The following is a 12845-nucleotide window of genomic DNA, read 5'->3' as shown; positions in this document are numbered from 1 at the left end:
GCAGCCATAGCAAACTAATACACCATCAGATAAGGTTTTCAAGTTTGACAGCTCATTAGAATCAACTGGGGTGAACCTTCAAGACACTGATGACTGGGCTTATCCCTAGAGGCTCTGATTCAGTTGGTTGAATCTGAGCATTCGAGGGGATCCTAATGGATATCCAGAGTTGAAAACCACACGTCTAGGAGAATAGTTTCTTGCACTCCATTGAGCAGGCTGAGACTGGTGAATCTAGCATCGTTTGGGAGGCATCCCCCCGTATCTCCCTCCTTCCACTGTTTTTCCTCTACCCCATATGCCCCGTCTTTTTCTGCCCTATCCAGATCTCCACAGATGGACCCAGAGATGCCCACACCTCTTAATCCTGTTGCATATCCAAGTTCAGTCCTAATTTGAGGAACGTTTAATAGCTTCAGCCCCACTTCTGCCCTCCCTGTCAAGAAAAGTGAGTCTCGAGGGGCCTCACATTCTCTTACTCTGCCTGTTAGCCAGAGCCAGGGCAGCTCTCTAGAGGTAACTTCTTGCCTCTTAATCCAATTATAAAATGGATGAAAGACATGAACAGAGGGCAAATAGGCTTAGGAAAAGCTATTCAACATCTTTAGCCATCATGCAAATGCAAATTAAAGGCGCAATGAAATGTTAAACCCACCTATCAGAATGGCTGAAAAAAATGGACAAAACCAAATGCAGGCAACACTGGATAAACTGAGTCACTCACACATTGCCAAAGGGAATGTAAAATGGTACAGGCCGTCTGGAAAACAATTTGGCAGGTTTTTCAAAACGAAACATGCGATTACCAAATGGTACAGCAGTTGCACTCTGGGCAATTTACCCAGAGAAATGAAAATTTATGTTTACACAAAAACCTTTACATGAAGTTCATCACAGTTTTACTCACAATAGTTAAAAAGTGGAAATAGCCCAGATGTCTCTCAACGGGGAATGGGTAAGCAAACTGTGGTACATTCACACCGTGGAATCCTATTCAGCAATAAAAAGGAACAGACGATAAACACACTTTACAACTTGGATGGATCTCAGGAGAATTATGCTGAGTGAAAGAAATCCATTCCTAAAGGTAGTGTACTATATGATTCCACTTCTATGACATTTAGGAAATTATAATAGTGTTTGACGGAGTTTAGGGATGTGGGATCAGGAAGAAGGTGGGTGTGGCTATAAAGGCTAACATGAGGGAAACGTGTGGTGATGAAACAGTTTTTGATCTTGTTTGTGGTGATAGAACACCTACACTGCTGGTAAAAGTGTATGGAATTATATATATAAGTATTATGCCCAAGTGTTCTAACACACAAATGAGTGCATGTAAAATGGCGAAACTGTGGTAAGCTCAGTGGATTGTACCAATGTCCATTTCTGAGTTTCGATACTGTACTAAAGTAATACAAGGTGTTATCATTAGGAGAAGGTGAGTGATGGGTATACATGACCTCTCTACACATTTTTTTGCAACTTTTGGTAAATCAATAATTATTTCAAAATAAAAAAGTTAAAAAAACAACACAGGAGTTGTGGGGAAAATAGTCTTCGGTACAGAACCTAAGAACCTAATAAAAATGTTAACACAGTTTTAGACCTGTTAAATGAGTAAGAAATCCATAATTATTGGAGTAAATATGGTACTTTACTTGCTAAATACCTTATATTTGTTTATAGAAGTGAACATCAGAACGGTCACAACTTGTGAGTACTGAAGTGGTGGAGAGAAGGTTATCAGGAGGCAAAGCTTGGATTTTAGGGTTGTCCAGGAATGGAGTCCTTACTCTATAATTTTCAAGCACTGTGTAGGTCGGATATAAATGCTAGAGACTGCCAGGGATGATGTGGGAGATGGGACTTTTTGGTCCTGGCCCCACTAACTCATGGTTGGGTCAGGGGAAGAGCAATCCAAGACACACAACATACAATGTGCAATGTTACTCTTTAATATAAAGATACACAAGGATCATGTGTGGGAAAAATATAAAACAACGGGCAGGCCTACACGGTAAACTTTGGCTTCCTGATTAGCCGGACTGCAAGCTTAGTCATGGATATGGCTTCAGTTAAGAGAAGAGAGGTGACAAATATGATGAGGATGAAACTGACATCTAAAGGCTCATTTGCAGAGTTTTCTTCTCAAGATCCCAGGTCAGTGGATGAGGGTCACATCTGGAATTTTGCCCTTGGACTGAAGAAAGTAAAGAGAAAGAATTGGCATGTCAGCAGAGCCAGCAGCCGTGAGTGTCAACCCCAGGGCACCTGACTTCTGTCCACCTTCACCTTCCTGAAACCCTAGAGGTCTATTTCTTCTTATCTCTGAATTCTCAGAATTCACTTTTTGATGAGTAAAGCAATTTTTAGCTCTGGTATAGTCTAGTCATTGTACTGAAAGCGCCTCTAGTGGGGGAGGATAGATGACCTCCCTTAGGACCAAACTGGAGACACTTGACCACACAACTTCACTGCTACATCTATGCTACAAGAGCAAGCCTTCAAGTTTACCAACATGTATGTACCAGAATGAGCAGATGCCACTGCATGTAATGCTGAAAAAGAGGCGAAAAGCTAAATGCCTATCAATAATAGCTTATGGCTTCCTGGAATTCAATTGTTTAATATATTGATCTTAGAAAGAATAATGTAGCTTCACATATACTGAGAAGAAACGATGCTGGCACTAATAATAAAAGAAGTTTCAAAACAGTATATAAGATAGGATACCTGTATTTTACAATACATGGAAATGTATTAGTATGAAATTAGGGTATTTCTCACAAGTAAACGTTTGTAAGGAAAAATAGATTTAAAATAGTTACCTGAAAATTCCCATTAATCACTCCTCTACTCCTCCCAGCTCCCTCCTATCCCCATGCAACCCCAGCACTCACTTCTGAGACCACTAGCGGTTCACCTCAGATGGGGTGGAAGATACCTGCATGATGTCCTGCTGCTGCTGGGAGAGGGGGTGCATGGAGCTGGAGGTGGGTGTAGGCAGTGGGATGGAGAACACACTCTGGGTCTCACTGGGGTCGGCATCCCTCACAAACAGCTCGTCATTCACGATGCACAGACTGAAGGAAAAATGGGCCCTCAGACAACTGGTGGATGGACACCCACACCCCCAGTGCTGACTCTGCTCCCACTGGCACTCAGCAACCAGATTCCTTCCTCGTCCCTCCTGTGTCTGTCTCCCAGGTTCCTTGACTGGTACCTCTGCCCCTCCCCACAGAGCCCACCTTTGGAGAGACTGTCTACCACCTTCACTTGATTTATAGGTTCATCCCCAAACCAGGGGCAATTTCGCATTTACCCTTTACCACAGTGCAAGGGGTGGACAGTCTGATCCCCATTCTCAGAAGACACTGAGTCACACAGAGGTCATGTGAATTGACCAAGGTCACACAGCGAGTGTTGTGTCAAGGAGTGAACGCATAGGCCGATTCCAGGCCCATACTCTTCTTAACCACTAGGCTAGACTGCTCCTGGGATCCCCCTGCTGGCTTTCCACAATACTGAGTAAACCTAAGGTCTTTGCCACCGCATTCCCACGCCCCTTAGCCCAGGCGGGGATGGGCATTCCCACCCACTACAGGGCTCTCACCTGCAGTTGCGGGCAGGGGTAGCGATGAAGGTCCGGGTGAAGGAACGCACACAGCCCTGAGAACTTCCTTCCACTTCAACAGCAAACAAACAACAGTACCCCTTACAGCTGCATGTGCTGTACACGCTCACACAGCGGTCCCCAGTCAGGGTGTGACTGGACACTCGTGTTGAGAGGGCAGTTGTTCACGGGGCCCAGGGTGTCGGGAATGGGGAGGGCAACTATAGGAGCAGTCTGCACCCAGTGACAGGGCCCCTGACGACCACTACACAAGTTCACGGGATGCATTTTTCACAGCCGCCCAAGAGGTGGATACTACTACCCCATTTTGCAAATGAGGAAACTGAGAGGTTCAGTAACGGCCCAAGTTCTCAGAGTAAGGATCTGGGATGAGAGCCACCAAAATCCACAGCCTGTGTCACCAACGCCCAGGGTGTGCAGGGCAGACAGGCATGGACACAGCTCAGACCTGGGTTGTCTGTGGGAAGCCTGAGGGCAGGAGAACACAGTGGGGAAGTGGAGGCGGGCGGAGGGGAGGGGAGGGGAGGGAACAGAAGGGAATACAAGGGGAGGGAAGGAAAGGGAAGGGGAAAGAAAGCGAAGGGAAGGGAAGGGGTCAGGGATGCTGGGTGGTTCTGGGTGTGAGCCTGGCCAGGGGGAGTCAGCAGTGGGGCATCTGCGCTGGGGGCCTACACACACTCACCTGCCTTGAACACTCCGCAGACGGAGAAGCAGAGCATCGTTTGCTGAAAGGGAAGAGCCCAGGCGCCCAGTCACCACCTCCACCTCCCACCCACCTGCGGCCTCCTGGGCCCACCCGAGGGAGGAAGCAGGCGCTCACCGTCTGGAACCACGTGTCCACCACAAAGGAGCTGAAGGCATGCTGAGTCTTGGGCAACACACAGAGGGTGTGCACAATGACACGTTTTGTGTGCTTCAGCAGCTGGACCCGCAGGTCTGTGAGGGGAGGGGAAGCGAGCGAAGGTCAGGGGCTGCCACGCCCTGGGCCCTATGATTGACCCCTTCACCGCCCTTTCCCACCCAGTCTTCTCATGACCCACTCACAAGTTCCTTGTGCTTCTTCATATTCTTGCTGTCCTTGAAGTACTTGCACAAGCTGCTTGTAGGAGACAAAGAGCAACAGTGGGTGGTGGGTGTTTGCAGGAGCTGGCCTGTGTCTGCTGGGGAGCCACACGGCCTGGGAGCAGAGCCTGTGCTGTGATACTCACGGGGCTGGGTCCTCGGGGTAGAAAGGAATCGTCAGGGAGAAGTAGGCCCTGTGGTGATAAGCACCGAGGAGAACATATCGGTCTCCAGAGTCACAGATCAAGTAATACCTGTGGGAGAGCAATGAGGACAGGCTGTCTGTATGATCGAGCCCCACATATGACATGAAAATCTCTGTGAGCAGACCTGGGCTTGGGTTGCCTGGCCCAGTCTCAGCCCTCTCTATTCCTCATGGTGGCAAGGGTACTTACTGCTGCAGGAAGTAAAGGGTCATACTCTTCAGTGTCTCAGATCCTTTATAGCTTTCCTGGAATCAAAAGGCATTTGAGACTATGCAGTAGATAAAGCCTCCCTGCAACACCCCAAATGTTGTTTGATCCTTTTCCTCACCTTGCAGAGCTTTACTATGTAGGGAGTGTCAACGTCAACTGTCACTGGTGACGGTAACTGCTGGTCATCCTGGAGAAGGGAAGAGGAAGTCAGGAGTGGAGACCAGGGGAGTGGCGCTGGATGATCCGGGAAAAGGATGGGCCCAGGAGGGTGAGGGTCAGAGGTCAGGTGTGAAAGGGCCCTGGAAATTCCATGGGAAAGCTTACAGTGGATGTCTTCATCATGAGGTCCTGGAAGTCTCTAGTGTTATATTCAACTTGTGTGTGTGCGTGTGTGTACTTATGGGTATTTTTCCAGCAAGTATATCCATGTCATTTTCAGGAGTCCATGTCCCCCGAAATGGTTAAGGTTCTGATGCTAATATGTGATCTAGGCAAGACCCAAAGGGCTTGAGGGCAGGTGCAGAGGCCACCGACATTCGAAAGAGACAATGATTTTCGTAGGCACTTACCAGGCGTAACAACTTCGGGAAACATTCTCTGATGGCCCTGTCCAAAACCAAAAATAGAGAACAGGTGGTTGATAGTTCAAGGTTGCAATGCTTCCTTTGAGTTAAAACAGTAATGCCATAAACAGAGATCAGTGTGTTCTGGCCAATCCAGCAGCACCCTTTGCCCACCTCTGCTCCTGATTTTAGGGGTTTTCAGTCCACTTGCCTGTTGAGCACTGAGCATCTGTCATCTTACTGTCTGAAAGGCACTGTCTCCTCATCTCTCTCAGTACCTTCACTTTAATATTCCTTCCCTCCCTCCCTTCCTCTCCTTCGCCTAGGTAGCTCCCACCCAGACTACTCGGACTCCCTTCTCCAGTTTCATAGAGACCAGCATTTCAAACCTGTGCTGCAGGGCTTCCTTCTCCTCCCTTCCTTCCTCCAGGGCCCCACTGAAGGCTGTGGAGAGAAGAGGGAATGGAGTGGGAGCCCAGGGCTCTGCTACCTCACTGGGGGTCCAGCACTCTGCCAAGACCTGGACCAAGACCTGGACTCTCCCCATTGATGGCCCAGGATGCTGGGGCAGGGTGGTGAGTGAGGCGGGCCTCAGGGAGGGAGATGGAGGGGGATGAAAACAGAAAGGGAGTGAAGGTAGGAGGGGAGAAATGAGAGAGACATAAGAGCCTAGAGACAAGGGAGAGAGAGAAAACAAAGGGAAGGGAAAGAAGCTCTACTGTGGTGGGGTCTGGGAAAAGAGAAAAGAAAGGGGAAATGGCACCCCTGCTGCAGCCCTTTCCATCACCTGCCCTGGAATGGCCCAGGCACCCCAGGCAGGAATGGAAAATATGCACATGTTGGGTTGGGGGCCCATTGGATGCTGGTTGAAACTTTTTCAACTTTATGAAACAGAGAGGAGAGCATAGGGACTGTGGTCCTCCCATAGGACCAGGTCAGCTGCTCCCTGCAAACAGGCACTGTCATGTGTAGCTCAGGATCCTGCGGGCAACTGAGAATACATCTGACCTTATGTTGGTTGACTTATCAGGGAAGGTGGTGCATGGGGGGCTTCTGTCTACACACATCCTTTCTGGCTCCAGCCGGTGGCCCTTGTCCATCTCCCCTGCAGACTTCACCTGTAATTATTGGGAGGAAGCACATGGACCAGAGAAACAAAGCCAGGATGGTCGTGCACCCCTAGTCCCTTCCTTTCCTTACAAATCCATTTCCCTTCCTCTGTCACCACCCCATTAGCTTTCCCACCTTCCCTTCAAAGATGGAACTGGGTACTACACCTCACCTCAGTGTTGGAGAGGTTCAAGTTCTTGGTGTTGGAAGCATTCGGCATAGTGTTGGACAGGCTGTGCAGCTGGTAGGGTTTCTTGCTGCTCAGGTCCAAGGCCAAAAGCTATGATGAGGAAAGAGTTAGAGTGAGGACCCCAGCAGGGGATACCTGAGACAAATCTGCCTCTTCTACCTAATCTCTCCCACCATCTCCACCAGCCCCAGCATTGGGCCTAAGTCCTCATCTTGGGCGTATTCCCTGGATGGATCTGCAGGGAGGTGGCCATGCCATTTCTAGGGTTTCACACCATTCCAATATCACAGGTCATCAAGTCTCCAGGAAGCCAGGAGGAGGGAAACAGAAGCTGAGAGCCTCCTGGCTGGTTCCGCTCTAGCACCAGCACCTCCTCAAGTTACTATCCCTGAGCATCCTTCCCAGACAGACCCCTCTGCCCTCACCTTCCCTACAATTACTGCTGTAGCCATACCAGGGTCAAAGTGGAGCCTCTGGATATCAAGAGATTGCTGGGGAGCATCATATTGTCTGTTCACAGTCAGCTGCAGAGTTAGGGATGGGGCTCAGTGGCTCTGAGTCTGAGGTGGTGATTGGGGGCAATAGGTGGCAATCCCAAAAGAAAGGGGGAAAGATTTAACAGGATATGTTTAATTGGAGCCCTGGAGGCAAAGAACATGAACAGTGGAGAAGCAATATTTGAAGAAATCATGATTGAGAAATTTCCAAAAGGGTCAAAACACATCAAGTTTGTAAAACTATATTAATTAGAGAAAAAGTATACTTTAAGGAAAACCATTACTAGAGAAAAAAGGATCAATTCATCAAGAATATATTAATTAAATCCTAAATTTCGATGTACCTCTCGATAGAGCCAAAATATGCAAACTGAAAATTGAGGGACTTCCCTGGTGGCACAGTGGTTAAGAATCCACCTGCCGGGGCTTCCCTGGTGGCGCAGTGGTTGAGAGTCCGCCTGCTGGTGCAGGGGACACAGGTTCATGCCCCGGTCCGGGAGGATCCCACGTGCCGCAGAGCAGCTGGGCCCGTGAGCCATGGCCGCTGAGCCTGCGCGTCCGGAGCCTGTGCTCCGCAACGGGAGAGGCCACAACGGTGAGAGGCCCACATACCGAAAAAAAAAAAAAAAGAATCCGCCTGCCAATGCAGGGGACACAGTTTCAAGCTCTGGTCCAGGAAAATCCCACATGCCACAGAGCAACTAAGCCCGTGCACCACAACTACTGAGCCTGCACTCTAAAGCCCATGAGCCACAACTACTGAGCCCACACGCCACAACTACTAAAGCCTGTGTGCCCTAGAGCCTGTGTGCCACAACTACTGAAGCCCACGTGCTCTAGGGCCTGTGTGCTGCAACTACTGAAGCCTGCGTGCCTAGAACCCATGCTCCACAACAAGAGAAGCCACCACAATGAGAAGCCCGCACACCACAACAAAGAGTAGCCCCCGCTCGCCGCAAGTAGAGAAAGCCAATGCACAGCAACAAAGACCCAACGCAGCCTAAATAAATAAAAGAAAATTGATAAAAGCAATGGAGAAATAGACAAATCCACAGTCATGTGAGACATTTTAACATAACTCACTGAGTGACAGATAAAGCAGGCAGATGAAAATTTGGTTAGATGTAGAAAATTAAACATGAGTAACGAAGTTTACTTAATTGAAATAGAACACTGTACATAACAATTAACTACACAAAACTTTCCAGAATAGATTATATGCTGGGCCATAAAGCAAGCCTGGAGACACCTCTATGGGGATAATATATTATACCCTGAACGGTTGGCGTGAAAATTCAAGGGTAACCGTGAGTTCCCTGACCCTCTCCCACCTTTAGTATAAATCCAAAGAATATTAGCTTATACTAACCCCACCCCCAATTAGGGGATCGTCTCCACTCTCCAAGCCCTAGGTCACATGACTCAGGCCTTTTCCCTAACCAGGGGGAAAATTTCACCTCAGCCATGGCCATTTCCATAGGAGGGGAGGTTTTCCATGTGCAGTCAGGATGGGTGTGTCAGAGCCTACTTGGCCCATTTCCTCAAGAGAGTGGAAACTAGTCAGCCTGGGCCCTCTCCACCCCTTCTCTAAAGGGGGGTCAGATTGTTGGGGGTCCTGTGGGTTTGGGTTAGGGAGGGAACCCAGAACCCCTCCAGCCCTATGGAGATCTGAGGACAAGGTCTCATGTTGACCAACTCACCCATCGGGTGGCCTGAAGGCAGTGATCTGTCACCACCGTCCTCACAGGCTGCTCGTGAAGAGAATCTGTGGGTCTGGTGCTGGAGGTTTGGAGAATATCAAAGAGGGCTGCCAAGGAAGGAGACAGCAGGCCCCAAACTCTGTCTCAGGGCCACAGAAGATGGAGTCCTAACCGGAAGTCCCTTCCCCAAGGGCATAGAGGAGGAGAGCCTTGGGAGTCAGAGGAGACTTAACTTCCTGTAATTACTGCCACTTAAGTTTGCTACCAGCCTAACACCAAGGAAATCATTTCCAACTGAGGCACACTTGCAGAGGACACCAACTGCAGTTAAGAAGCCACGGTCCCAAGTACTTGTAGCTATAAATCCAGGGAACTCCAAAGGCATGTGAGCCTGCTGCATTACATTTTCTTCCTTCATGTATTCCTCATGAGAGGACCCTGAATCACCAGGTCCTTGTCCTCTCTGTGGTTGCTGATGCTTACTGAGTTTCAGGAGCTTGTATGAGGTCATTCAGATGCTACAGGGGACAAAAGAGACTGGAACTGAGTTCCATGGATGGGGATGACCCTGCCCTGCATAGCTTTAATAAATTCTTGTTGCAATATATGGAGTTTTCTTAAGGTAGGGTAAAGTAATAGAAAGAACAGAAAATAGCCACATGTCAGGAAATAACTCCAGCACATCCCAGAGAGGTCAAACAAAACAGACCTAAGGGCTTCCCTGGTGGCGCAGTGGTTGAGAGCCCGCTTGCCGATGCAGGGGACACGGGGTTCGTGCCCCGGTCCGGGGGGATCCCATGTGCCGCGGGGTGGCTGGGCCCGTGAGCCATGGCCGCTGGGCCTGCGCGTCCGGAGCCTGTGCTCTGCGGCGGGAGAGGCCACAACAGAGAGAGGCCCGCGTACCGCAAAAAAACCAAAAAAACAGACCTAAAATATATAAAGGAAATTGCAAACAGAGTTTGGTGGACCACCGGAATGAGAGTAGGAAGGAAAACGTCATGCCCTTTCCTTAAAAAAAAAAAAAAAAAGTACTCAGTGTAGATAGATGCCCCCTGGTGGTCAGAGCTATAATTGTAGCTCTGAAAGTCTCAGAACAGGAGGCTTTGAAAGGTGAGGGAATGAAGTGGAGACTTGGGCTTCAGTGCAATTTTCAATTCAGTGGAATTTTCAACCCCCCCCTGGCAGTAATCTCTTTCTGAGCTCCATGCCTTCAGAAAGGAAGCCTAGCCCCTGAATGAGCTAAGGAGAAATCTTCATATGAGACTCTGTGAAACTTTGGGGTGAAGGAAGTGTAAGACAGAAACACACACACATACACAGATAAACTGTCATGTCAAGAGTTGTGATCTTTTTTTTTAATGAAACAGTACAGTGTGAAAAATTTTCTAAAACAATAAATATATGTAAAATTATTTTCAGTGGTTATTAGTTATTACATTTCTCTTAATAAAATTTCCTAATTACAAAATATTAAGCAGCTAAAAGTATATTTAGATATCAAATTATATATATTCCATCTATATATAGATGGAATATATATAATTATATATATATAATTATATATATTCCATCTATAAGAAGATAGACCTACAGATACCCATTGTAAATACATTAGTAAATATTTTCCAGATGTATTTTTCTGTGTATACAGATGTGTTTATCTACCTTTAAGTATTTATAAATATTTTATATATTTGTATATTTTTTTCAGTTTTGCAACTACTTGAATACATTTCTGTACAGTCTATTTTTTAATTATAACTCTCCGTATCTGTATTTCATCAGCTAATGTGATTTGGTGTCTCTCCAGATGTTTATTGGAAATGCATTTTACTTTTCAGGTGATTTTTTGTTGTTGTTGGTCTATTATGTCCTTCTCTCTACTGATTAGCAAATTCCTTTATAGTCACGTATTAGCACAATATCTATCATATTGATAGCAAATATATTTAATCAATGAATATAATTTATAAAATTCATGAGGATAGCTTATTGCATGTACCCATATTTCTGCTCTATCTCTTCTTCTTTATTCCTTCCTGATTCTCCAAGAGTCCTTCTTTCATTATTTCTTTTCTGGTTGAAGAACGTCCCTGTCAACTCACAATCCTACACCCAGGGAAAATATCCTTTAGGAATGAAGGAGATAAATCAAGACATTCTCCAATAAAGGGAAATAATTTGTCACCATCAGATATACTCTAAAAGAATGGCTAAAGAAGTTCCTTAAACAGAAAACAAATGATAAAAGGAGCATTTGAACATCAGGAAGGAAGACAGAGAACAGCAAGCAAATGTGTAAGTAAACACAGTAGGCATTTTTTCTTCTCTTGAGTTTTCTGAATTATGTTTGATGATTGAAGCAAGAATTATAATACTGTATCATATAATTCTAAATGTATGTAGATGAAGTAACTAAGGCAATTATACTATAAATGGGTTAGGATAAAGGGACATACAGGGAGATGGAATTTCTGTACTTCATTTGAACTAGTAAAATGGTGACTCCAGTAGACCGTGGTAAGTTATATATATAATGTGCTACAAAAAGCAACCATACACAAAAAAGCTATACAAAGACATACACTCAAAAACTCTAAATAGGAGAGATGGGGAAGATGGCGGAAGAGTAAGACGCGGAGATAACCTTCCTCCCCACAGATACACCAGAAATACATCTACATGTGGAACAACTACAGAACACCTACTGAATGCTGGCAGAAGACCTCAGACCTCCCAAAAGGCAAGAAACTTCCCACGTACCAGGGTAGGGCAAAAGAAAAAAGAATAAACAGAGACAAAAGAATAGGGATGGGACCTGCACCAGTGGGAGGGAGCTGTGAAGGAGGAAAGGTTTCCACACACTAGGAAACCCCTTCGCGGGTGGAGGCTGCAGGTGGCGGAGGGGGGAAGCTTCAGAGCCATGGAGCAGAGCGCAGCAACAAGGGTGCGGAGGGCAAAGCAGAGAGATTCCCGCACAGAGGATCGGGGCCGACTGGCACTCACCAGCCCGAGAGGCTTGTCTGCTCACCCGCTGAGGCAGGTGGGGCTGGGAGCTGAGGCTCGCAGGGAGAGGACTGGGGTTGGCGGTGTGAACACAGCCTGCAGGGGGTTAGGGCACCACGGCTAGCCGGGAAGGAGTCCGGGGAAAAGTCTGGACCTGCCGAAGAGGCAAGAGACTTTTTCTTCCCTCTTTGTTTCCTGGTGTGCGAGGAGAGGGGATTAAGAGCACTGGTTAAAGGACCTCCGGAGACGGGCATGAGCTGCGGCTAACAGCGCGGACCCCAGAGACGGGAATGAGACGCTAAGGCTGCTGCTGCCGCCACCAAGAAGTCTGTGTGTGAGCACAGGTCACTCTCCACACCTCCCTTCCGTAAGCCTGTGCAGCCCACCACTGCCAGGGTCCTGGGATCCAGGGACAATTTCACCAGGAGAACGCACGGCATGCCTCAGGCTGGTGCATCATCACACTGGCCTCTACCGCCGCAGGCTCACCCCGCATTCACACCCCTCCCTCCCCCCGGCCTGAGTGAGCCAGAGCCCCCGAAGCAGCGGCGCCTTTAACCCCGGCCTGTCTGAGCGAAGAACAGACGCCCTCCAGCGACCTACACGCAGGGGCGGGGCCAAATCCAAAGCTGAGACCTGGGAGCTGAGTGAACAAAGAAGAGAAAGG

At 47.7% G+C, this 12845-nt stretch overlaps 1 protein-coding gene across 1 annotated transcript; it reads right to left on the bottom strand.

The window, feature by feature from the left end:
* Nucleotides 1–1805: 1805 nt before the first annotated feature.
* On the bottom strand, nucleotides 1806–9683 carry LOC149744235 (nuclear RNA export factor 2-like). Its single transcript, XM_089904909.1, has 11 exons — nucleotides 9419–9683; nucleotides 9173–9279; nucleotides 6958–7065; nucleotides 5231–5299; nucleotides 5092–5147; nucleotides 4843–4950; nucleotides 4675–4733; nucleotides 4455–4570; nucleotides 4317–4359; nucleotides 3614–3686; nucleotides 1806–3083 (listed from the first exon to the last, which is right to left on the bottom strand). The coding sequence occupies exons 1-11, from the start codon at nucleotides 9681–9683 to the stop codon at nucleotides 2912–2914; spliced, it is 1176 nt and encodes a 391-aa protein (XP_089761035.1). The 3' UTR covers nucleotides 1806–2911.
* Nucleotides 9684–12845: the final 3162 nt, after the last annotated feature.

The sequence above is a fragment of the Delphinapterus leucas genome, chromosome X (assembly GCF_059928025.1).
Source record: "Delphinapterus leucas isolate spDelLeu-1000000601 "Yukka" chromosome X, BTC_Dleu_Yukka2, whole genome shotgun sequence".
Classification (NCBI taxonomy): domain Eukaryota; kingdom Metazoa; phylum Chordata; class Mammalia; order Artiodactyla; family Monodontidae; genus Delphinapterus; species Delphinapterus leucas.
This window is presented reverse-complemented; position numbering and strand designations above follow the sequence as displayed.

What these genes read in the sequence shown, in the direction of transcription:
- LOC149744235 (XM_089904909.1), bottom strand. Translation starts at nt 9,683, where the DNA reads ATGACCTCATACAAGCTCCTGAAACTCAGTAAGCATCAGCAACCACAG. An exon ending in GGTAGCAAACTTAAGTGGCA is followed by an intron (nt 9,280 to 9,418) that starts GTAATTACAGGA and finishes CTTCCTTGGCAG; the next exon opens with CCCTCTTTGATATTCTCCAA. An exon ending in TGGACACGTGGTTCCAGACG is followed by an intron (nt 4,360 to 4,454) that starts GTGAGCGCCTGC and finishes CTTCCCTTTCAG; the next exon opens with CAAACGATGCTCTGCTTCTC.